At 48.8% G+C, this 23,623-nt stretch overlaps 1 protein-coding gene across 1 annotated transcript in view; it reads left to right on the top strand.

The window, feature by feature from the left end:
• Nucleotides 1–11,258: 11,258 nt before the first annotated feature.
• Nucleotides 11,259–23,623, top strand: part of LOC140404055 (arf-GAP with dual PH domain-containing protein 1) — a 72,740-nt gene continuing 60,375 nt past the window's right edge. Inside the window, exon 1 of the mRNA XM_072492411.1 lies at nucleotides 11,259–11,492. Within this exon, the coding sequence (XP_072348512.1) occupies nucleotides 11,402–11,492 (91 nt within the window). The 5' untranslated portion in view covers nucleotides 11,259–11,401. The remainder of the gene's footprint in view (nucleotides 11,493–23,623) is intronic.

Here is a 23,623-nt window from a genome sequence, read left to right as displayed (position 1 = left end):
GGGGAAGGAATGGGTTGGCATGATGGTCAATCTGGAGCTTTCGTACGTTGCCAGCCTGGCTGGCTAGGTCTGACACTCCACCCCCTGTGTCAGGAGTGTGGTATTATCAGAACTGTAAGAACTGCAAGGGTTAATGAAGTATCTAAAGTAGCCACTGGAGGGAGCTACAGTTACAACTATATAAGGCAGTGATGCTAAGCCTTGTGGGAGACTGTGTGCAGGAGTTAGCTAGAGAGTCAGAAGTACATGTAGTGTAAGTGAGAGCAGGTCATAGTTTATATCAATTTAAAGATAAGCTGTAGATGAGTGTAATTAAATGTTATTAATCAACCGTGTGTTCTTTAGGAGTACGTGTCGAATCCAAATTAATCGTGTTAATAAATTTGTAGCTTTGTTAAAGTTCAAGCTATTTTGTGGTCTTTGTGAACACTACGCCAATCATCCTGAATTAATCAACACCACAAGGAGGTTATGTGATTGCTGCACTTCTGGAGATGCTGGCTTACAGGTAAAACATTAAACTGAGATCCCCCATTCGCCCTTAGCCAATATTTTAAGGAAGGGCAGTGATTGAATATTACCAACCAAAATTATACAAAAAAACATACGTTATCTGATCACTATCCCTTTGCTGTTGGTGGCACCTGACTGTGTGCAGATTGGCCAACCTGTTTAGAACTGTGCCTGATGATCATTGTCTTGTGAAGGGCCTCGAAATGGCCTGTTATCATAAAAGGCACTATATAAATGCAACTTCTTTTTTTTTTGTATCTAGGTTCCCATTAAATGTGATATTTTTTCCCATCCCCTATTTATTGTATGGGATTGAATTCCACATTCTCCCAGAGTAAAGGAGTTTCTCCTGAATCCCCTTTTGGAATTATTCGTGATTATCTCATATTTATGGCCCCTAAGGGTTGCTCTCCCCACAATAGAACTGACAGTGCAGAAGGATGCCATTCGGCCCATCGAGTCTGCACCAACTCACTTAAGCCCTCACTTCCACCCTATCCCCGTAACCCAATAACCCCTCCTAACCTTTTTGGTCACTAAGGGCAATTTATCACGGCCAATCCACCTAACCTGCACATCTTTGGACTGTGGGAGGAAACCGGAGCACCCGGAGGAAACCCACGCAGACACGGGGAGAACGTGCAGACTCCGTACAGACAGTGACCCAGCGGGGAATTGAACCTGGGACCCTGGCGTTGTGAAGCCACAATGCTGTCAACTTGTGCCGCCCAACGTCTGTATCTACTCGGCCGACCCCTTTCCTAATCTTAAAGACCTCAGGTCGGTCACACCTCGGCCTTCTGTTCTGTAGGATCGGAACACCAGTCCTTTGGTGCTGAGCTGATGGTTAGAACCTTTCAATTCTGCTATCGTCTTTGTAAATCTTGATTTTTAATATGAAGTTATTTCGCTACATGCTGAGGTTAAGACTTACAGAGTCTAGTTTATCATCAAACCTGTCAATTCATGAAGGCGGTTTGCTCCCAAAGGTGGGAAAAGGTAAGAAAAATTAAATGAAAGCTACAGCAACAAAGAATGTATTTGCTGCAAAAAGATGTGATAAATAATTTTTTGATTAATCTCGGGCTGTCTCTGAGGAAATCAGTCTCGGCAAGCTCACCAGACCTTTGTAATTCAAATTAAATTAACCTCTTGCCTGCAGTAATGCATAATATTCATCAATGTTGTTTTTTTTGTTAACATTTACCGACATCTTATACAATAGGCTCTGAGGAATTAATACCATTCTCTGCGTACCCCTGCGGAAACCGGGGTGGGTTTCGCTCAGTGGGCTGGACAGCTGGTTCGTGATGCAGAGCGATGAGAGCAGCGTGGATTCAATTCCCATACCGGCTGAGGTTATTCATGAAGCCTTCTCAGCCTTGCCCCTCCCTGAGGTGTGGTGACCCTCAGGTTAAATCACCACCAGTCAGCTCTCCCCCTCAAAGGTGAAAGCATCCTACATCGATACGTAGATGCATAGGAGCAGGAGGAGGCCTGTTGGCCCTTCAAGCCCGCTCCGCCATTCATCACCATCATGGCTGATCACCCACCTCAATAGCCTAATCCTGCTTTCTCCCCATAACCTTTGATCCCATTCTCCCCAAGTGCTATATCCAACCACCTCTTGTGTATATTCAATGTTTTAGCATCAACTACTTCCTGTGATAATGAATTCCACAGACTCACCACTCTCTGGGTGAAGAAATGTCTCCTCATCTCCGTCCGAAATGGTTTACCCTGAATCCTCAGACTGTGACACACCCATCATTGGTAACATCTTCCCTGCATCTACCCTGTCCAGTCCTGTTAGAATTTTATAAGTCTCTATGAAATTCCCCCCTCATTCTTCTGAACTCCAGCGAAAATAATCCCAACCTAGTCAGTCTCTCCTCATGTGACATTCCCGCCATCCCTGGAATCAGTCTGGTAAACCTTCGCTGCACTCCCTCGAGAGCAAGAACATCCTTCCTCAGAGAAGGAGACCAGAACTGCACACAATACTCCAAGTGTGGCCTCACCAAGGCCCTGTACAATATAATATAAGATAATAATAATCGCTTATTGTCACAAGTAGGCTTCAATGAAGTTACTGTGAAAAGCCCCTAGTCGCCACATTCCGGCGCCTGTTTGGGGAGGCTGGTACGGGAATTGAACCCGCACTGCTGGCCTTGTTCTGCATTGCAAGCCAGCTGTTTAGCCCACTGTGCTAATCCAGTCCCCAATTACAGCTCCTGGACTCGAAACCTCTCGCAATGAAGGCCAACATACCATTAGCCTTCTTTACCGCCTGCTGCACCTGCATACTTACCTTCAGCGAATGGTGCACAAGGACATCCAGGTCCCGCTGCACACTCCCCTCGCCCAATTTACAACCATTCAGGTAGTAATCTGCCTTCCTGTTTTAGCTTCCAAAGTGAATAATCTCACACTTATCCAAATTATACTGCATCTGCCATTGATTTGCCCACTCGCCCAACCTGTCCAGGTCATGCTGTAGGATCTCTGCATCCTCCTCACAGATCACCCTCCCACCCAACTTGGTCACCTGAGACAATAGCCACTTTACCTTTTAATTATTTGCCCCTGTGTAGGGTTAGAAATATTGGTGGATCAGAGAAGATTAAGTAGTGGGGGGGGGGGGGGGGGGAGAGGAAGGAGACTGGGGGGGTGGGGGGGGGGGGGCAGAGGATGGTTTGAGAAATTCATTGACTCATAGAGATTTACAACACAGAATGAGTCCATTTGGCCCATCATGTCTATGTCAGCTAAAGGAGAGCTATCAAGCCTATTCACTCCAGTTCTTGGTTTATAGCACTGTGGGTTAACGGTACTTCCAACGCACGTCCAAGTATTTTTCAAATGTGACGAGAGTTTGTGCCTCTACTGCCCTTTCAGGCAGTGAGTTCCTGCCCCCAGCCACCCGCTGGGTAAAAAGAGAATTACTCCTCGATTCCTCTTTAATCCTTCCCCAAATTACTTTGAATCTATGGCCCCTAGTTATTGACTTCTCCGCTAGGAAGAGAAATAGGCCCCCCCTGTCGATTCTATCCAGGCCCCTCAGAGTCTTATACACCTCAATTAAACCCCCCGCCCCCCGCCAACCTCCTCTGTTCCAAGGAAATCCACCCCAGCCCACTTAGACCCTTAGAAACAGTAGGCAACGTAGCAGAGCGGTTGAAGAGCACTTGATGGAAGGCAGGAATTTACGGGCAGCACGGTAGCACAGTGGTTAGCACAATTACTTCACAGCTCCAGGGTCCCAGGTTCGATTCCGGCTTGGGTCACTGTCTGTGCGGAGTCTGCACATCCTCCCCGTGTGTGCATGGGTTTCCTCCGGGTGCTCCGGTTTCCTCCCACAGTCCAAAGATGTGCAGGTTAGGTGGATTGGCCATGCTAAATTGCCCTTAAGTGTCCAAAATTGCCCTTAGTGTTGGGTGGGGTTACTGGGTTATGGGGATAGGATGGAGGTGTGGACCTTGGGTAGGGTGCTCTTTCCAAGAGCCAGTGCAGTCTCGATGGGCCGAATGGCCTCCTTCTGCACTGTAAATTCTATGATAAATGTCTTGGAGTAACCGAAGATTATTGAGGATGGTGGAGGCTGGCGAAGAGAGTGTTGGAGCAGTAAAAACCAGAGTAACAAAGGTATGGATGAGGGTTTCAGCAGACGATGAGCTGAGGTGGAGGCGGGTGTTGTTGGACCAAACCCAACCCCAGAGATTATACCTGCCAGCTCCCAGGCAGATGAGACAGACTAGGACAATTTTAACACACTTTACAGAAACCAGGATTCATCAAAGGGGTTTGGGGGATGGAGGGAGGGGAGGTGATGATAGATAGAGGAGCGGGGAAGGAACGAGCGGAATTCTCCAGTTCTAGGGTTACAGTTATTCAGCAAACCTCCTCAGTGATGAGATCAGTGTAGATTCAGCAAACCTCATAATCTTGGCGAAATGGAAGCAATGTCAGTCATTTGAAAAGTGTGAAGTGTGGCAGTCACTGTAAACTAGGTCAACGGAGAGAGAACTGGGTCCAGCAGAGCGGAGAGACTGCAATTTACAGGTTATCCATCACACCGCCTCACCACTGACACTCTCCCCCCCCCCCCCCCCCGCACGCCCCCCCCCCCCCCCCCCCCCATTATCGAAAGGATTCAAGAAACTTCCTATCTGCTTTTACTCCCTGTCCTTAAGACACTGGCCCACGCTCCAAATCTAGGGGCATTCGCACCCATCCGCCTCCCACACACCCACCTCCCAGCCTTCAACCTATCACCAACCCTGGAGTCTCTCAGAGTTGGAGATTAATCGCCAAGACGTTGATGTGTGAAACGTAGAAATTGGCTCATTTTTTATTCCATTTGCCATGAGCAATTTAATTAATTAGTTGTAAAAATATTGGAAATGAGAAATAAAAAGGCTGCTTGACTGACGATCAAGGTGAATGCAATTGGGTAACAGTTTGCTTGCTTTTCACTGACAGGGGGATGAATCGGAGGAACACAATGGGCGGGATTCCCCGCCGGCGCCCAGGGGTTTCCCGATGGTGTGGGTCTGCCCCATAATGTGAAACCCCATTGACCGGCCAGCAGAACGGAGAATCCCGCTGGCTGGTCAGGGCAGAAATGTGGCATGGTGGGGCGGAGAATCAAGCCCAATATCTCCGTAGAAGCAGAGAATTCCCAAAGCGCAGAAGGAGGCCATTCGGCCCATCAGGTCTGCACCAACTCCCTGAAAGAGCACTATACCTAGGCCCACTTTCCCCACCCCTATCCCCATAACCCCACCTAATACACATCCCTGGATGCTAAGGGGCAATTTTAGCATGGTCAATCCACTTCACCTGCACATCTTTGGACAGTGGGAAGAAACCGGAGCACCCGGAGGAAACCCACGCACACACGGGGAGAAGGTGCAAACGCCACACAGACAGTCACCCGGGGGCCAGAATTGAACTTGGGTCCCTGGCGCTGTGAGGCGGAAGTGCTAACCACTGTGTCACCGTGCTGCCCCAGGTCCCTGGCGCTGTGAGGCAGCAGTGCTGACCACTCGGAAGGTCTTTGGGCTGGAAGGGGATTCAGACCATGTTGACTGGGTTTGTTTTTTTGACTGACATCTCGCAAATATTACAGTGATAAAAAGATTCAGATGAGATATCGTCAATAGATATGGGGGGGGGGGGCTGGGGGTGAAGCATAGATAGGGTGGCCAGGAAGGCACTTTTCCCACTAGTAGAGGGATCAATAACCAGGGCATAGATTTAAGGTAAGAGCTGGAAGTTGAAGAGGGGAGTTGAGGAGATATCTCCTCACTCAGAGGGTGATGGGAATCTGGAACTCGCTACCTGAAAGGGTGGTTGAGACAGAAACTCTTTCAACACTTTCAACATTTAGACATTCATTTATGCTGCATTACCCTCCAGGGCTATGGGCCAAGCACTGGAAAATGGGATTGGCATAGTCAGATCTTTGTCGACTAGCATGGACACGGGCTGAACGGCCTCCTTCTGCACTGTAAACGTCTTTGAATCAATGAATTTATTACGGAATATTTATTCCATTGAACATCGACTATACAACTTTAAGTCAAACCTGTTTTCTGGAGCTAATTTGTCAGGACTCCCCCCCCCCCCCCCCTTGCTACCCTTCAAAAATATTACCATGGGATCTTTTATCCATCTATTAATAATAATAATATTTCTTGTCACAAGTAGGCTTACATTAACACTGCAATGAGGTTACTGTGAAAATCCCCTCGTCGCCACATTCCGGCACCTGTTCGGGTACACGGAGGGAGAATTCAGAATGTCCAATTCCCCTAACAACAGGTCTTCGGGACTTGTGGGAGGAAACCGGAGCACCCGGAGGAAACCCACGCAGACACGGGGAGAAGGTGCAGACTCCACACAGGCAGTGACCCAAGCCGGGAATCGAACCTGGGACCCTGGAGCTGTGAAGCAACAGTGCTAACCACTGTGCCGCCGTAATTCACTATTCAGTCTGATAAGACAGCTCTCCCTCGATGCTGTACTGGAAATAACAGCCTTGATTTTGTGCGGTGGGGCGGGACTAGAACCCCATAAACCTCTGACTCAGAAACAAGAGTGCGACCCACTCAATCGCGGCCAATATGACATTAGTGAAGTGATGAGATTAATACAAAACGCGTTGGGTGTTCAAACAATAACATTACGCAGCGGCTTCCAAGTGCTCCTTCACTCGGTGCTCTTTGAAGAGTGCAATGAGCTCGTCAAAAATCCAATGAATATCTGCTCCAGCAGTAACACGTTTCAATGAATATCTGCTCCAGCAATAACACGTTTCTTAAGAGTCGGAAGCAGTCAATTTATCTAAAATACAGGACTTATTATTTTTAAAGTTGAATTATCAGGCAGGAAAAGCAGGATAATTTACCCATGCAAAATGGAATATCTTGTTGACTGCCGGTGATACAAAAACACTTTATAGCATAAATTTAACAAAAAATGACTACTGACTCCAAGATAGGCTTTGGAAATAAATTGGAGGTGCTCAGGTGGCCAAGGACCAATGCGCTGTGTATCCTTTAACAGAGAAAGTGAAACTCATTTTGAATTTCATTTAGATATCCAATACAGCTCTGACAACTTCTTGCATTAAATCACCTCTCTGAGATCAGATCTCCAGACTGACAATGCAAAAGAGACAAATCTCATTATAAAGTCATTACATCGGTGCCAATATTCCAAACGGCTGGCTCTTGATGGACAGATGGGGGGGGTCAGGGAGTGGGTGCAGAGACTTCGAAGGAAATATCAATCGCCGGCAACAAAATAAACAGATCAGTGTGGAGGTCGCACTCAGTGGAGTGGCTGGGGTTTGGAGGGATTGGCTCCCTGCGTTGTCGGTGGTCTCCCTGATCTCTGCCAGGAGGTTGTGGGGTTAATCCCCACTCCAGAGACTCCAGCACGAAACCCTTCCTGCTCCAGAATTTCTCCTCAGCCAACACGTCTGCAAAAAAAAAAATAGAAAATGCTCAGGTCATTATTGCATTGCGGTTTGTGGGATCACGCTGTGCACAGATTAGCTGCCCCCGGTCACGACAGTGGGGAAGAGATAAGGTGGGCAGGATAAAATTGTTTCCCATGGTGGAGAATTCTGGAATCGGGGATATAGATTCAAGATAAGAGGCATGAGGAGGAACGTTTTTTATGAGTCTGGAATTCGCTGCCCGAGTTGGTGGAGGCAGTGACCCTAAACTTTAAAAAGGTACCCGGATCTGCACCGTAAGTGCTCTAAGACTATGCAGGAAGGTGGGATTAGAAAGGGCACCTGGCTGTCCTTGGGCTGACATGGTCGAGATGGGCCAAATGGCCTCCTTCTGTGCTGTAACTTTTCTACGACTCCATGCTTCTATGATTACTCTTCATAAGCACTTCAATTGGCTGTAACATGTTCTGGACCATCCCAAGGTTGTGAAAGGCATTATATAAATGTCAGGGGAAGCGATTTGGCAAATGGAGGCCATTCGGCCCATCGAGTCTGCACCGACCCTCTGAAAGAGCCCCCTACCTAGATCCACTCCCCCGCTCTATCCCTGTAACCCCACACTCCAACTGTTTGGCCGGGTTACGAACGCACCTTCCTTGGCCATCAGGTCCTGGGGCGGGACTCGAACCCGGAGCTTCCGGCTCAGAGGCAGGGCCTCTGCCCCACAGGACCTCCCAATGATATCCCTGGATGTTCTATTTATCTATGACCGGTCCGGCACAACATGAATTGGTCAAATGGTTGGGCGGGTTGCTACAGGTTCTGAGTCAGTTTTCCGCATGCACAGGCAAAGGATCCCTCCACCTTTGCAAAGACCATATAGGATTTGCATATCGATAGCAAAGCCCTGCCCCTGTGCACGTTAGCCATTGCTCACAAGTGCATCGCTCAAGGAAGCCATACACAATTGCAGCACATCGCCATATCATGACAATCTAGAGGCACTGCCACTGGACCTGCATTCATGAACGCAGCACTTTGAGTTCAGTTTCAATTACACGGTCTTCGCCCAACTAGATGGTGTTCCATGGGGTTCCCTTTAGGTTCAGTTCCCGCCAAAACCTTCGACGATTTCCACAAGAAACACAATTTTGAAGGAATGACCCTTAACCTCCTGCTCCTTGCCTAGCACCAATATGGTCCTTTCACATCTCACTGGGCTCCATCCTGGGCTCAAATTCACCTCTGAATTCGACCTCTCAAACGAGCTCCCTTTTCTCGATGTTCCAATTGAGAAATCTGCCACTGGGTCACCGAGTGCTGTCCACCACAAGCCACCTTCCCTGGCTGATATACACATTGGGATTCCTACAGTTCCATGCACGATAAAACTGGCCTTATCGGCAACCTCGTAAACAGGACGCAAGCCATTTGCTCACCGTGCAAGCTCGATGCTGAAATAGGACGCATCAAAGCTATCCTGCGGGATAATGGCTACCCTGAGCAGATCATTGCGTTCTGAATATTGCAGCAACTCATGAATGAGTTTAAAGCTGCCACATTTGGTTCTGAAAAGTGTCCTGGCCACCTCAGATTGTAAAGTATCTCAAACATTTGAGCAACAAGTGAAATTTGAGTAACTGTTCCACACTGTTACTATGCAGTAGTAACATGAGTGGTGTTTGCCACTAACAGGGCGCCGTCATCAAGACAATCTGCCTATCATACAAAATGAGTAATGTGCTATATGAATTTCAGTGCTGATGTGATGCCAGGTATGAAGGCTGTACATCCGAACGACTCGTGGATCATATCAAACCGTGTGTCCCTGCTCGCAATGGTTAAAGTCCTGATCATACGCAACCACCCCATGATTGCAAAATGCAGACCGCTAGTATCCAACATTAGATGCGATTCAACGTTTGGCCAGCACTTACTAAGCAAATCTGATTGTGCTAGGAATTGCATTGACAACCAATTTGAGATTATCAGTAGGGCTCGCAGTGTGGCTGAGGCTACATGTATTCACACATGTGGCCCTGTCCTTTGCAAACAGGGAGAACATGTCCACACATTGAGCCTTGTTCAACTTAAGCAAAAGCTTGGGGGACAGGATGGTTCATTCCCCATCCCAATGCCTTGACCAATCAGAGTCGACCGCCTTGATTTGAATTTAAACAAAAGCTTGGCAGTTAACTGTTCCCTGGTGTATTCTCCATGACAACAGCTCCACCAATGAGTGTCTGCTTGCCAGCCAATCAACGCCGTCTTCTCATGCAGCATAAATTGCTGTTCCCTTTGCGATTTGGTATTCCTGCGCATCTGGCCTGATGAGTGCTCGATGATAAGCTTCGACAGCATGTCTCTTTTTTAGCAATTCTCAAGTCCTGTACTAGCAAGTGACTATGGCGGCATAGTAGCACAGTGGTTAGCACTGTTGCTTCACAGCGCCAGGTTCCCAGGTTCGATTCCTGGCTTGGGTCACTGTCTGTGCGGAGTCTGCACGTTCTCCCCGTGGCTGTGTGGGTTTCCTCCGGGTGCTCCGGTTTCCTCCCACAAGTCCCCAAAAAGACGTGCTGTTAGGTGAATTGGACATTCTGAATTCTCCCTCAGTGTACCCGAATAGGCGCCGGAATGTGGCGACGAGGGGATTTTCACAGTAACCTCATTGCAGTGTTAACATAAGCCTACTTGTGACACTAATAAAGATTATTATTATTATTGTTATTTCTTAAAGCCCAGAGATACCACAGCAGTTTGGTGAATCTAATTCCATTTTTTGAAAAATTGGATTTTATAAAGCCAGCATCAGTTAGAAGTGACCATTAAGCTTTCACTGTGCTGATGTGGCCCCTTTGAAGATTAATTTGTGACTGGTGAATCACAGAATCCCTACAGTGCAGTAGGAGGCCATTCGGCCCATCGAGTCTGCACCGACCCTCCGAAATAGCACCTACCCAGGCTCAATTCCCTAACCCCCCGTAGCTCCACCGATCCTTTTGGATACTAAGGGGCCATTTAGCATGGCCAATCCCCCTAACCTGCACGTCTTTGGAGTGTGGGAGGAAACCGGAGCACCCGGAAGAAACCCACGCAGACACGGGGAGAACGTGCAGACTCCACACAGTCACCCGTGGCTGGAATCGAACCCAGGCCCCTGGCGCTGTGAGGTAACAGTGCTAACCACTGCGCCACTAGCCAAGCTGTGCACAGCAAGCACCCATAAACAGCAGATGCCCAATGCCAACCCCTCACCCCCCCCCTCCCACCCACCCACCAGTGGCACAGATCAACTTTTGAATTCATCTGAGTTGTTGCGTTTTACGAAATTAGCCAATGATGTACGCTTCAAAAGCCAACTTGGAAGGATTATCCCACCTGGAAGAGTAAGTCATTGTTTCTCTCTCCCCCCTCATGCTACTTGCCTGCAGGATATCTCTAGCATCGATATCTGTGCCTTTTTGGCTGTCGTTTGGGGCTTGCAGTGCGCACGGCGGCCGCGGGGAGGCGGTGCCGGGCCACTCTCTCTCTCTCTCTCTCGCTCTCTCTCGCCACAGTGCCGAGCCCACTTGCCGTGTGACAGCGAGGAATGCGGAACGGGGGGGGGGGGGGAGGCTTGTTTATTCACCTCGCCTGGCACTTCCTACATTCCCAGCTTTTAAACTGCACACCATTAATTCCCAGGAGAGAGGAGTGGAAAGAAGGATCCTGGATCCCAGAAGAGGTGGAACGAAGTAGTGTGTGTGGGTGTGTGGGTGGGTGTGTGGGTGGGTGGGGGGCTCACTGGATACAGGGAGGCTCTGCAACCCAGCGAGCTGCCCACTCCTGTCTCGTTACTCCAGGTCTCCACTGTAAGTTTCACTTGGAGGAACAACAAGAACTCCTCTTTGATCAACCCATTTGGAAATTGACAAGCTGAGAATGTCGGTCGAACGGGAGAGGATTTTCAGAGCCCTCAAAGATGTGGTGCAGAAACCTGGGAATGGGCTCTGCGCGGATTGCCACATGCCAGGTGAGTGCCATATGATTTTTACCTGTCTTGGACTGGAGGAGTTACAAGACCCAGTTCTCCCTCTCTCCCTCTCTCTCTCTCGGACGCAAAGTGAGCAGCAGTTCATTGCAGAGTTTATTAAGAAAGTCTCTCTCTCTCTCTGTAACACATGGTTCACCCAGACTCTGGGCTGAGTGGGTGCTGGGTGATTGCAATGAAGGGGGTGTTGGGGCGGAGGGGTGCCAGGAACGTGTAGATGCCATGCTGGCTAAATCAGACCAGCGGTTGGGTCCAAAGCCCCCACTTCCCGAGACTGCAGCACATTCACCCCGCCAATGCAGCACAGAGGGGGTGCTACACTGCCGGAGGTGGCAGCTTTCTGAAGCTGTGGGAATAAAGGCACGATGGGGCCTATGTCAAGATGGATCTCCCTGTTGCGATAGCCAATAGTCGTCCTTTGACCAACATTTGTAAACAAAAACAAAAGCCAGACTCACACCATCTGGCCGTTGCTGTTTATGGCATCTTGCTGTGCACAAATTGGCTGTTGTGTTTCCTTACAAAAGGACAGTTTAAATTTTTTTAAATGTTCAATGGGTTGTAATGGGCACGTTGGGACATTCCTGACGTTGAGGGACATTCTCTGTGGAATTTGCATCGTACACCGATGGGTTCTGGGAGGGTGGGGGGCTCGCCCAGAGAAGTTAGGGTGGCACGTCGGCACAGTGGCTAAATTACCCCTTAGTTTCCAAAAGGTTAGGTGGGATTACTGGGTTACGGGGATAGGGTGGAGGCGTGGGCTTAAGTAGGGTGCTCTTTCCAAGGGTCGGTGCAGACTCGATGGGCCGAAAGGCCTCCTTCTGCACTGTAAATTCTAGGATTCTATGAATCGCATAACGCAGGAGGAGGCCATTGAGACCAGTATGGGCAGTACTGTAGCACAGTGGTTAGCACCGTTGCTTAACAGCTCCAGGACCCCAGGTTCAATTCCCGGCTTGGGTCACTGTGCGGAGTCTGCACGTTCTCCCCGTGTGTGCGTGGGTTTCCTCCGCGTGCTCCGGTTTCCTCCCACAGTCCAAAGACGTGACGGTTAGGTGGATTGGCCATGCTAAATTGCCCTTCGTGTCCAAAAAGGTTAGTTGGGGTTACTGGGTTATGGGGATAGGGTGGAGGCGTGGGCTTAGGTAGGGTGCTCTTTCCAAGTGCCGATGCTGACTCGATGGGCCGAATGGCCTCCTTCTGCACTGTAAATTCCATGATTCTATGCTTATCGCAGCTCTTCTGATTTCCAATAAGTTCCACTTTTTCTTTCACCTTTTCAAGTCTTTAACCAACTCTCTTTTTTTTTTGCAAGCCCATATTGAATCTGCAGGTCAGCACCTTCCAGGTCACAACGACTCGCTGCATTCAAAAGAAGTTACCCTCCTCTTGCTGCCCGGCTCTTTCACCAATTGCCTTTGAGGCTTGTGACAGAGGAAACACCTTCTCCTTATTTACTCCATCGGAACTCCTCATAATTTTAAATCCCCCTGTTAAATCTCCTCTTAACCTCCTTCTCCCTGAGGAGTCTCCAGATGCTTAGGTACAAATTGGCAGGAGTTAAGGGTTAGGAACCATTAAAGATATAGAGGGGCTTATTTACCGGCACAGAACACCGAGTGCCTCTCCATCACATCACTGAGTCAGGTGTCCCTGTGGTTCCTTAGAGGATCAGATTAGGGAGTTCATAATGGGAAACGAGCTAACGGCAGAGAGTTTGAGCAAGTATTTTGTGTCTGTTTTCACAGTGGAAGAGGCTTACACCAAGAATAGTGGAAAATCAGGGGCAAAAGGGGGAGGGGGGGAAGAGACTTAAAACAATCGCAATCACTGGAGAAAAATTACTCCGCAAACTGGCGAGCCGTTTATAACCTGCAGCCTTTTGTCTGAATAGAACCGGCTGAGGAGATAGTGAGTTGTAATCTTCCAAAATTCCCTAGATTCTGGAAACATCCCAGTGGATTGGAAAACAACCTCTATTCAAGAAAGGAGGGAGAGGGAAAGCAGGAAGCTAAAGGGCAGTTATTAAGAAAGGAGAAACAGGACACTTAGAACAATCATAACACAATTGGGCAAAGTCAACATGGTTTAGTGAAAGGGAAACAGTGTTTGACATATTTATTAGAGTTCTCTGGGGATGTAACAAGCAGGGTGGATAAAGGGGAGCCAGTAGATGTAGTATATTTAGATTTCCAATAGGCATTCAATAAGGTGTCACGTTACTGAGCCAAAGAAGCACTCATGGCATCAGGGATAATATATTAGAATGGATAGGGGATTGATTAACTAAGAAAAACAGGACGTCTGGGTAACGGGTCATTTTCAGGTTGGCGAACTGTGTACTAGTGGAGTGCCATGGGATCAATGCTGGGACCTGCACTATTTACAATCTGTATTAAAGACTTGGTGGAGGGGGCGGAACAGTGGTGCAGTGGTTAGCACTGCTGATTCATGGAGGCGAGGCCCCGGGTTCGATCCCGGTCCCGGGTCACTATCCATGTGGAGTTTGCACATTCTCCCCGTGTCTGCGTGGGTCTGACCTCCAGAACTCAAAGATGTGCAGGGTAGGTGGGTGGGCCACACTAAATTGCACCTTAAATGGAAAAAATTTAAATAAAGACTTGGATGGAGGAACTGACTGTATCATAGCCAAATTGACTGATGATTCAAAGACAGGTAGGAAAGCAAGTTGTGACTAATTCACAAACTGCCTGTAAAAGAAGACAGATAGGTCAAGTAAGTTAGCAAGCATTTGGCGAGAAGTGAGAAAATATGAAATTGTCCATTTTGGCAGTAAAAATAGAAGGTCAGGGCAGCACGGTGACGCAGTGACTTAGCCCTGCTGCCTCACGGCACCGAGGTCCCAGGTTCGATCCCGGCTCTGGGTCACTGTCCGTGTGGAGTTTGCACATTCTCCCCGTGTTTGCGTGGGTTTCGCCCCCACAACCCAAAGATGTGCAGGTCAGGTGGATTGGCCACGCTAAATTCCCCTTAATTGGAAAAAATGAATTGGGTATTCTAAATTTATTTTTAAAAAATAGAAGATCAAAATATTAATTAAATGGAGAGAAACGTCAGAATGTTGGGGTACAGCAGAATGTGGGTGTCTTCATTAATGAAACAGTGTTTTTTAGGTGAATTGGACATTCTGAATTCTCCCTTAGTGTACCTGAGTGTGGCGACTAGGGGATTTTCACAGCAACTTCATTGCAGTGTGAATGTAAGCCTACTTGTGACAATAATAAAGATTTTTTAAAAAAGGTTAGCATGCAGGGACAGCAAGTAATTAGAAATTATGGGGAGGCGGTGGCATAAAAAACCAGTGACTTAGGAACCCGGGTTGGAATCCCGCCCCTGCAGATGGGGAAATTTGAATTCTATAAAAATATGGAATTAAAAGTCCAATGGTGACCATGAATCGATTGTCATAAAAAAAAACATCTGGTTCACTAATGTCCTTTAGGGAAGGAAATCTGCTGTCCTTACCTGGTCTGGCCTACATACGACTCCAAACCCACACCGCGATGTGGTTGAATCTTAACTCACCCCCTCAAGAGCAATTAGGGATGGGCAATAAATGCTGGCACAGCCTGCGACTCCCACGCCCCGTGAACAAATAATAAATAAAGGGAGGCAAATGGAGTGTTGTCTTTATTCAAGGAGGAAATGTTAATGTAGGGAAGCCTTGCTGTTCAGGGTGTTGGCGAGACCACAACTTAGGGTACTGGGTACAGTTTTGGTCTCCTAATTTAACAAGAGTTATATCAGTTCAGGCATGATTGACCAGGGCTTGTCTTAAGGGAAAGGTTGAATGGGTTGATCCTGCACTCATTGAAGTTTAGAATGATGAGACATGATCTAACTGAAACATATGAGATTCTGAGGGAACTTTATGGGAACGTAGAGAATAAGAGCAGGAGTGGCCATTCGGCCCCTCCGGGCTGCTCTGCCATTCAACTAGATCATGGCTAGATCATATCTCAACACCACCCCCACCCCCAAACCCCTAGCCCCATGTCCCTTACTGTCATTGGTATCTAGAAATTTATCAACCTCAATGACTATTTATCATACTCAATGATTTAGTCTCCACAGGCCTCTGTGATAGAGAATTCCAAAGATTCAGAACCCTCTGACTGAAGGAATTCCCCCTCGTCTTGATCCTAAATGGCCGACCGCTTATTCTGAGACTGTTCCTCTTGGTTCCAGACCCCCTCCTGTCCAGCCAGGAGAAACATCCTTCCTGCATCTATCCTGTCGAGCTCTGTGAGACTTTTTTACACTTCAATGAGATCAACTCCCATTCTTCTAAACTCTAGAGAGGACAGGTCCAGTTTTCTCAGTCCCTCCTCAAAAGGACAACTCCGCCATCCCAGGAATCAGTCGGGTGTTCCTTCGCTGCACACCCTCTACGGCAAGTATATCCTTCCTCAGATAAGGAGGCCAAAATTATGCACAATCCTCCACGTGTGGTCTCAGCCAAGGCTCTATACAATTGCAGCAAGACGCCTGTACTCAAATCACCTTGCAAATATAGCGAACCTACAATTAGCCTTCCAAATGACTGGTTGCACCTACTTAATGAACAAGGACACCCAGATCCCGTTGCAAATCAGCACTTCCCAACCTCTTCCCCAGTTAAGAAATATTCCGCATTTCTATTTTGCTTACCAACGCGGATAACTTCACATTTTGCCACATTATATTGCATTTGCCGTGTTCATTCCCATTCAAGGCGCCTGTCTCAATCCCCTAGAAGCCTTACCACGTTCTGTGTCATGAGCAAACTTGGAAATGTTTGATGTAATAACTTCAGTGATGAGGATAGGTTGGAGAGGTTGGGACTGTTCCTCTCAGAGAGAAGAAGGTTAAGATGAGATTTGATAGAGATGTTCAGAGTCTTGAGGGGGCTGGGCAGGAGTAGATGGGGGAGAATCGGGTCCTGCTGGTAAAAGAATCGAGAACGAGAGGCACCGATTTAATGTGATTCACACAGTGAGTGGTTGGGGTTTGGAATGCTCTGCCTGGAGGCAGGTTCGGTCAACACTTTCGAGGGGGCATTGGATGATGACTTGAATAGAAACAATGTTCAGGGGTTTGGGGAAGACAAAGAACAAAGAACAAAGAACAAAGAAATGTACAGCACAGGAACAGGCCCTTCGGCCCTCCAAGCCCGTGCCGACCATACTGCCCGACTAAACTACAATCTTCTACACAAGGGGAAATGGCACCAAGTCACGATGCTCTGATTGGAGAGCTGGTGTAGACTGGATGGGCCAAATGGCCTCCTCCTGCACTGTAACAATTCTGATTCTGCGATCCCATATCCAAATCATTGCTATCGATTGTGAATAGCTTGTGTCCAAGCACTGACCCTAACGGTACTCCACTACTCACCCTCTGCCGACCTGAGAATGATCCGTTATTCTTACTCTCTGTTTTCTGTCTGTTAATCAATTCTCAATCCACATCGACATATTACCCCCAATCACATGTGCTCCAATTTTGTTTCCTGACCTCTTATGTGGAACCTTCTCGAAAGCCTTCTGAAAATCTAGATATCTACACCCATTGCTTGGTTACTCCTTGTCTGTTCTGCTAGATAAGTCCTCAAAACATTCCACACCCATGTCTGGGTCAAAGATAATTTCCCTCTAAGAGCAGCACGGTGGCGCAGTGGTTAGCATTGTTGCCTATGGCGCTGAGGACCCGGGTTCGAATCCCAGCCCTGGGTCACTGTCCGTGTGGAGTTTGCACATTCTCCCCGTGTTTGCGTGGGTTTCGCCCCCACAACCCAAAAGATGTGCAGGGTAGGTGAATTGGCCACGCTAAATTAACCCTTAATTAGAAAAAATAATTGGGTACTCTAAATTTTTATTTTTTTTTAAAAGATAATTTCCCTCTCATTAGATTATTGACTCTGCCCAAAGCTACCATTATGTTTCTAAATGTCCAATTATCCCTTATAGAACATACAGTGCAGAAGGAGGCCATTCGGCCCATCGAGTCTGCACCGACCCACTCCAGCCCTCACTTCCACCCTATCCCCGTAACCCAATAACCCCTCCTAACCATTTTGGACTCGAAGGGCAATTTATCATGGCCAATCCACCTAACCTGCACGTCTTTGGCCTGTGGGAGGAAACCGGAGCACCCGGAGGAAACCCACGCAGACACGGGGAGAACGTGCAGACTCCACACAGACAGTGACCCAGCGGGGAATCGAACCTGGGACCCTGGCGCTGTGAAGCCACCGTGCTACCCTACTAGGGTGGATGTTGAAAGGATATTTCCCCTCATGGGGGGGATCAGAATTGGGGGTTTCAGAATAAAGGGTCACCCGATTAAGACAGAGATGAGGAGGAATTTCTTCTCTCAGAGGATCGTTAGTTAACCTTTGGAATTCTCTACCTCCTGGAGCTGTGGAATGTATCTCCGGATATCTTCAAAGTCGGTTGGACAGGTTTTAAATGGTAGGGAGACAAGCGTTTTGGGGGGCAGGTGACAAAACAGAGTTGTGTCCAAGATCGGAGCGTGGCCTTGTTTAAGAGGAGAGGCGGGAGAGGGTTAGGGAAGACATTCCAGAGTTTAGGCTCCAGACGTCCAGAGATACGGTGGTCACCAAAGGTGAAGCGATAAAAAACTTGGGGTGCGTAACGGGAAACCAAGGATCGACTCGATGCCAACACAAAAAACACGTCAGGGTAGAGTTTGCAATCTGGCCACGCTGGGATTCCAGGGACACAAAATGCTTTAGTTTTCCAGGGTTCATTGTTTTTATTTTTAGTTTCTTCTCCAGCCCATACCAAGGGCGTACCAAGAGGTGACTCTCTGCGAGCTCTCTCCAACAGATCCACTTTTCACTTAACTTATACCCATTCAAATCTTTTTAAATTTAATTCTAAGACTAACATTATTACTAACCTCTTATGGACTGACCTGATTAACACTACACCCTGTATGCTTTACCCGATGCCGGTGCTTATATAGTTCCATTGTACACCTTGTGTTGCCCTATTATGTATTTTCTTTTCTTCCCTTTTCTTCCCATGTACTTAATGATCTGTTGAGCTGCTCGCAGAAAAATACTTTTCACTGTACCTCGGTACACGTGACAATAAACAAATCCAATCCAATCCGTTTGCAAATTGCTGCATGTAAAAGCTTCCGATGCAACCAGAGAACATTCCAGAAGTTAGCTGGCTTCACTTCTTGCATGGCAGTGTATCCCTTGGTGTGTGGTAACCTGAGATAGATTTATTGACACGACCGAAATTGAGGTTATTACTGACATTCAGGATTTTATTGAGTGTCACATCCGGCACTGGTGAGGTGCCCGATGTTGAATTATTGCAAGTGACTGTGAGGAAACTACGACGAGCCATTAATTCATTTCGCTGGTGGGCGGGAGGCAGGTTCCTTAGCCAATTACAGCAACCCCCCATTTTAAGCGTCTCCTTTTAAAACGTTTTCGTTTAAAAGGGCACCATGTTTTTTCGCACCTGGGTTCCGCTTAAAGTGCAGCATTCCCCCTTTTAAAACTGCCGAGCGATGTGATGACGCCCCATGTGTGACCGGACCCACTCATTCTGTGCGGAATCTGACTTGCGACCAGCACCGCTTTGTCTGTTCCAAAATTCGAGGAATGTTCTTTTCCTGCTGCATCTTCAGGTAAGCCCCCCCACCCCCCTCCCCTACCTTCACTTTTAAATGTTTTAGTTTGCTGTACCCCTGTACCGCTGCACTCCATGTGGTGTAGGTATAGTGCAGTTAGGGCAGGGGTTCTAAGACTTTGCCCCGCCGACGGTGAAGGAACAGCCGATACATTTCCCAGTCAGGGCGGTGAGCCCAGCACCCCGCTGCCCTTGGTCCTTCTGGGTGGTAGTGGGCATGGGGCTTTGGGAGGGGCAGTCGAGAACAGCAGGCAGCTTGAATCAGAAGCCCACGAGCTGAGAAACTCTTCTGAACATCTGGAAAACCTAAAATGATCTTTTGTCAACACACATTCTTTTTTAAGACGGTGCACTCATTGTGATCGAGAACAAGGGTCCAAAAATAACTGCCGACCGCCTCTGACCTGTGATGCTGCACAGCTTGACAGACTGCACTGTCCAAACCACATCATACCCACACTGAGATGTATAATTAAATTGGGCACAAAGATCCTTCGAAAACGAGCGGATTATTCTCAATGGGTCAACGAACCATGTTTAAACTTCTATATTAAGTGGTGCAGAGAAATCCAACTCCCTTCGACATCCAATATTAACCAGCATTTCAGTGGGGGTTTAGTCCGACGCCATCCGTTTTCAGATGTTTCATATCTGGGGCAAAGTTCAACCTAAACCATTCCATCCAAGTACCATCTTCATTGGGGTTTCCTATTCCTACAACAACAGCTTGCGTTTATATAACGCCTTTGCCGCAGGCCCAAGGCATTTCGCAAGAGGGTTAAGGGACAAACCTTGACAACAAACCACATGAGGAGATGTCAGGACAGGTGAAGAAAGAGGTAGATTTTAAGGGGTGTCTTCAAAGAAGGAGAGAGATGGGGGACAGATGTAGGGAGGGAATTTCCGAGGGCAGGGTGCATGGTTGCGAATGCTGGAGCGGTTAAAATTGTGGCTGTTCGGGGGGGGGGGGGGCCAGGATGTGAGATGTCGGAGGGGACGGGAGGATGTCACACAGTTGACCCAGGGGTGGGTGAGGCCATGGGATGTCTGGGTGCGGACTGCACAATCTTCGGAGCAGGTTGGTGCATTCCAGCATTGCCAACCCAACTCCTCTTCCTGACTGCATTACCTTCTGCTGCGCTGGTGTCAGACACACCGTGGGGTGTGTAGCGCTCTCTTGAGCTTGGAATGTCTCCCTCCAGAGGCCTGAGCACAAAATGCAGGCCGACACTCCCGGTGCCACGCCGGGAGAGTGCTGCACTGTCAGGGGTGCTGTTTTTCAGATGAAATGTTGAAGCAAAATGTCTATCCTCATGGGTGTTGTTGGGCGGGATTCTCCGTTAGCCGACGCCGAATTCGGGAAAGGCGATTGGATGGAGAATCAGTTCCAACGGCAAAATCATGGCAGGCATCGATTTGACGCCAAATTGCAAAGCTCCAGCAACTCGACAGTGGCGTCAATGCATTCCACTCTGCACGTACAGTAACCACCGTTTGCCTGTCATTAACGGGCCTGACCCGGTATTCTGCGGGGCCTCTGCGATGCTCCGCCTCCGATGGGCAGAGTTCCCGAAGGCACGGTTCACTTGTGCTTTTAGCAATCGTGAAACCGGCGCGGTGGCTGCTGAGGGAGAGGGAGGGGGGACGGAAAGTGCCCAACATCGCCAGAGTGTGCTGACAGTCGTGCCGCTGGCCGGGCGGGGGGGCTTCTGCCAGGGCCGGGGGGAGTAGCGGGGGGTGGCCAGGAGGTGGGCCACCTGGGGGGTAGGGGTGGACGGGCACGCAACACCATTACCGCAGCTGGCAAGGCAGCCATGCAGCTGCGCACACTGCTAACAGCCCACTGTGAACGTAGGGCCATGGGTCGTATAGGTCCCCCCCCCCCCCCCCCCCCCCCCCCCGCCCCTCCCCCCCCCCTCCTCCCCAGGGCCCTCTGGCACCAGCCGGCCCATCAGCTGTCTGTGCGCGCTCCAGCACAACCAGTGCCACCTTGCTGGCTGGGATGAGTGTGTGCAGGGAGTGTAATGTGTATCTGCGGCTGCAGCTTGTCAGCCTGCCGAGTGTCGATCCCGGACCCGGCGAATCCCGCACCGTTTTGCATTGGAATGGATTGTGTTCCAGGCGATGCCGGTACTAGCCCCTCCACTGTAACGGAATCGGTTCAGGTGCGACACCGGCTTTGCTGTCGTAAAAATCCACAGCTTCTGCGTTGGAGTCAACACTTAGTCTCAGAAAGGGAGAATCCCGTCCATTAGTAACTTCATTTGAAGCCTACTTGTGACAATAAGCGATTTTCATTTCATTTCATTCATTATATTTGGAATTTTGGCAACAGTTGCACCTTAACCGAGCCTCACCCAACGTTTTTTACACTCATACGTTAAGTCAAAAGGTTGATTAATATAACGGCCATTCTTCCGATCACCGAGTAGAGCGTCTGTGTCCTGAGTCAATGTTCTTCTCACAATGGGATCATTCGCAGCCCCTGGCTGCAACAAGGGGGTCATTTAAATCCAATCAACCCTTTGCCTTAATGTAGGTGTGTAAAAAAAATACCTTGGGTGAGGCGAAGATAACGTACAATTGTTGTCAGAATTCCAAACCTAATAACTGCCTGGGAGGAGTGAGCTCCACCCTGACTGAGTGCATACATGTAGAGACACCAGGGAGCAGACACCAGTTGGTGGACCAATGCCAACAGTATAACAGAAAGTGCAATGCCTGAACTACGTGGGAACTGGAGGAGGCTGTACACAACTCCCACCCCCCACCCAAGCCTGCTCTGCCATCAGAAAGGTCACAGCTTATCTGCATCTGAACCCCAATCACCTGTTTCCATAACCTTTAATCAACTTCTGTTTGACATTTTTTCAATTGACCCCTGCATTCAAAAGCTGGTTTGGCGGAGTGGGGGGTGGGGGGGGGGGGGTGGAATCATACAATTTACAGATCAGAAGGAGGCCATTTGACCCATTGAGTCTGCACCGGCCCTTGGAAAGAGCACTTCTACTTAAGCCCGCACCTCCACCCTATCCCCGTAACCTTTTTGGACTTTAAGGGGCAATTTAGCGTGGCCAATCCACCTAACCTGCACATCTTTGGCCTGTGGGAGGAAACCGGAGCACCCGGAGGAAACCCACGCACACACGGGGAGGACGTGCAGACTCCGCACAGACAGTTACCCGAGGCAGGGATTGAACCCGGGTCCCTGGAGCTGTGAGGCAGCGGTGCTAACCACTGTGCCACCATAAGAAAAGAGTTCTGGGGATTTCCACTATCCATTGAATGAAGTAGTGTGATTCTGACAGTGCCTATCAATGACACTGTGAAAGACAAATAGATTTTCACCTTTAGCGCGTCCTCCAGCACTTCAGCTAATGAAGTGAGTGTACTTGCTGTTGTAGAGTTGGAAACTGATCTCTCTCTACAACTTAAAGTGTCTTCTTCCAGGCCCCTCACTCAGGTCTCAGGGCCAGGGGTACATCATCCGCTTAAGCTGCTTATCAGGAGAGTGGTTACCTTGCGAGGGTGTCAGTCATTCTTATCATTCCTGCAGCGAGGCGGATTGGGCTTGTCTGGATCCAGGCTCAGCCACTTGCTGCGACATGCCAGGGCGGCACCCTTGGCAAACAGGTGAGGCAAAGTAGAGCCCACGTGTCTGCACTCTCAACTGTTCATGTTGAATCATCTATGAAAAAGCTGCTGGTGAACCATCTCCCGCGGGGGGGAGGGGGGGGGGGGAGAGGGGGAGGGGGAGGAGGGCCCTTCTCACCAGCCTGCCTCTCTCCAACATTCCTCCATGTTGTGTTCTGTTGCTGGAGGGGCTTTGCCATTAATGGGTTGGGCATGTCGTGTGAGTTATGCAAGTTTTTCTTTTTTTGAAACAACGCATTATGCTGCTCCTAAAAGAGACAGAGGGTAAAACTGGGAAATTTGAAGCCTGTTTTCAAACCCCCCAGACAGCATAAATCACTCCCTGGACAGATACAGCACGGGGTTAGATACAGAGTTAAGCTCCCTCTACACTGTCCCCATCAAACACTCCCAGGACAGGTACAGCACGGGTTAGATACAGAGTTAAGCTCCCTCTATACTGTCCCCATCAAACACTCCCAGGACAGGTACAGCACAGGGTTAGATACAGAGTAAAACTCCCTCTACGCTGTCCCCATCAAACACTCCCAGGACAGGTACAGCACAGGGTTAGATACAGAGTAAAACTCCCTCTACGCTGTCCCCATCAAACACTCCCAGGACAGGTACAGCACGGTGTTAGATACAGAGTAAAACTCCCTCTACGCTGTCCCCATCAAACACTCCCAGGACAGGTACAGCACGGGGTTAGATACAGAGTAAAGCTCCCTCTACACTGTCCCCATCAAACACTCCCAGGACGGGTACAGCACGGGGTTAGATACAGGGTAAAGCTCCCTCTCCACT

Source organism: Scyliorhinus torazame, chromosome 29, assembly GCF_047496885.1.
Source record: "Scyliorhinus torazame isolate Kashiwa2021f chromosome 29, sScyTor2.1, whole genome shotgun sequence".
In the NCBI taxonomy this organism is placed as follows: Eukaryota; Metazoa; Chordata; class Chondrichthyes; order Carcharhiniformes; family Scyliorhinidae; genus Scyliorhinus; species Scyliorhinus torazame.
The sequence above is the reverse complement of the archived record's forward strand: the minus strand, read 5'-3'. Positions and strand labels throughout refer to the sequence as shown.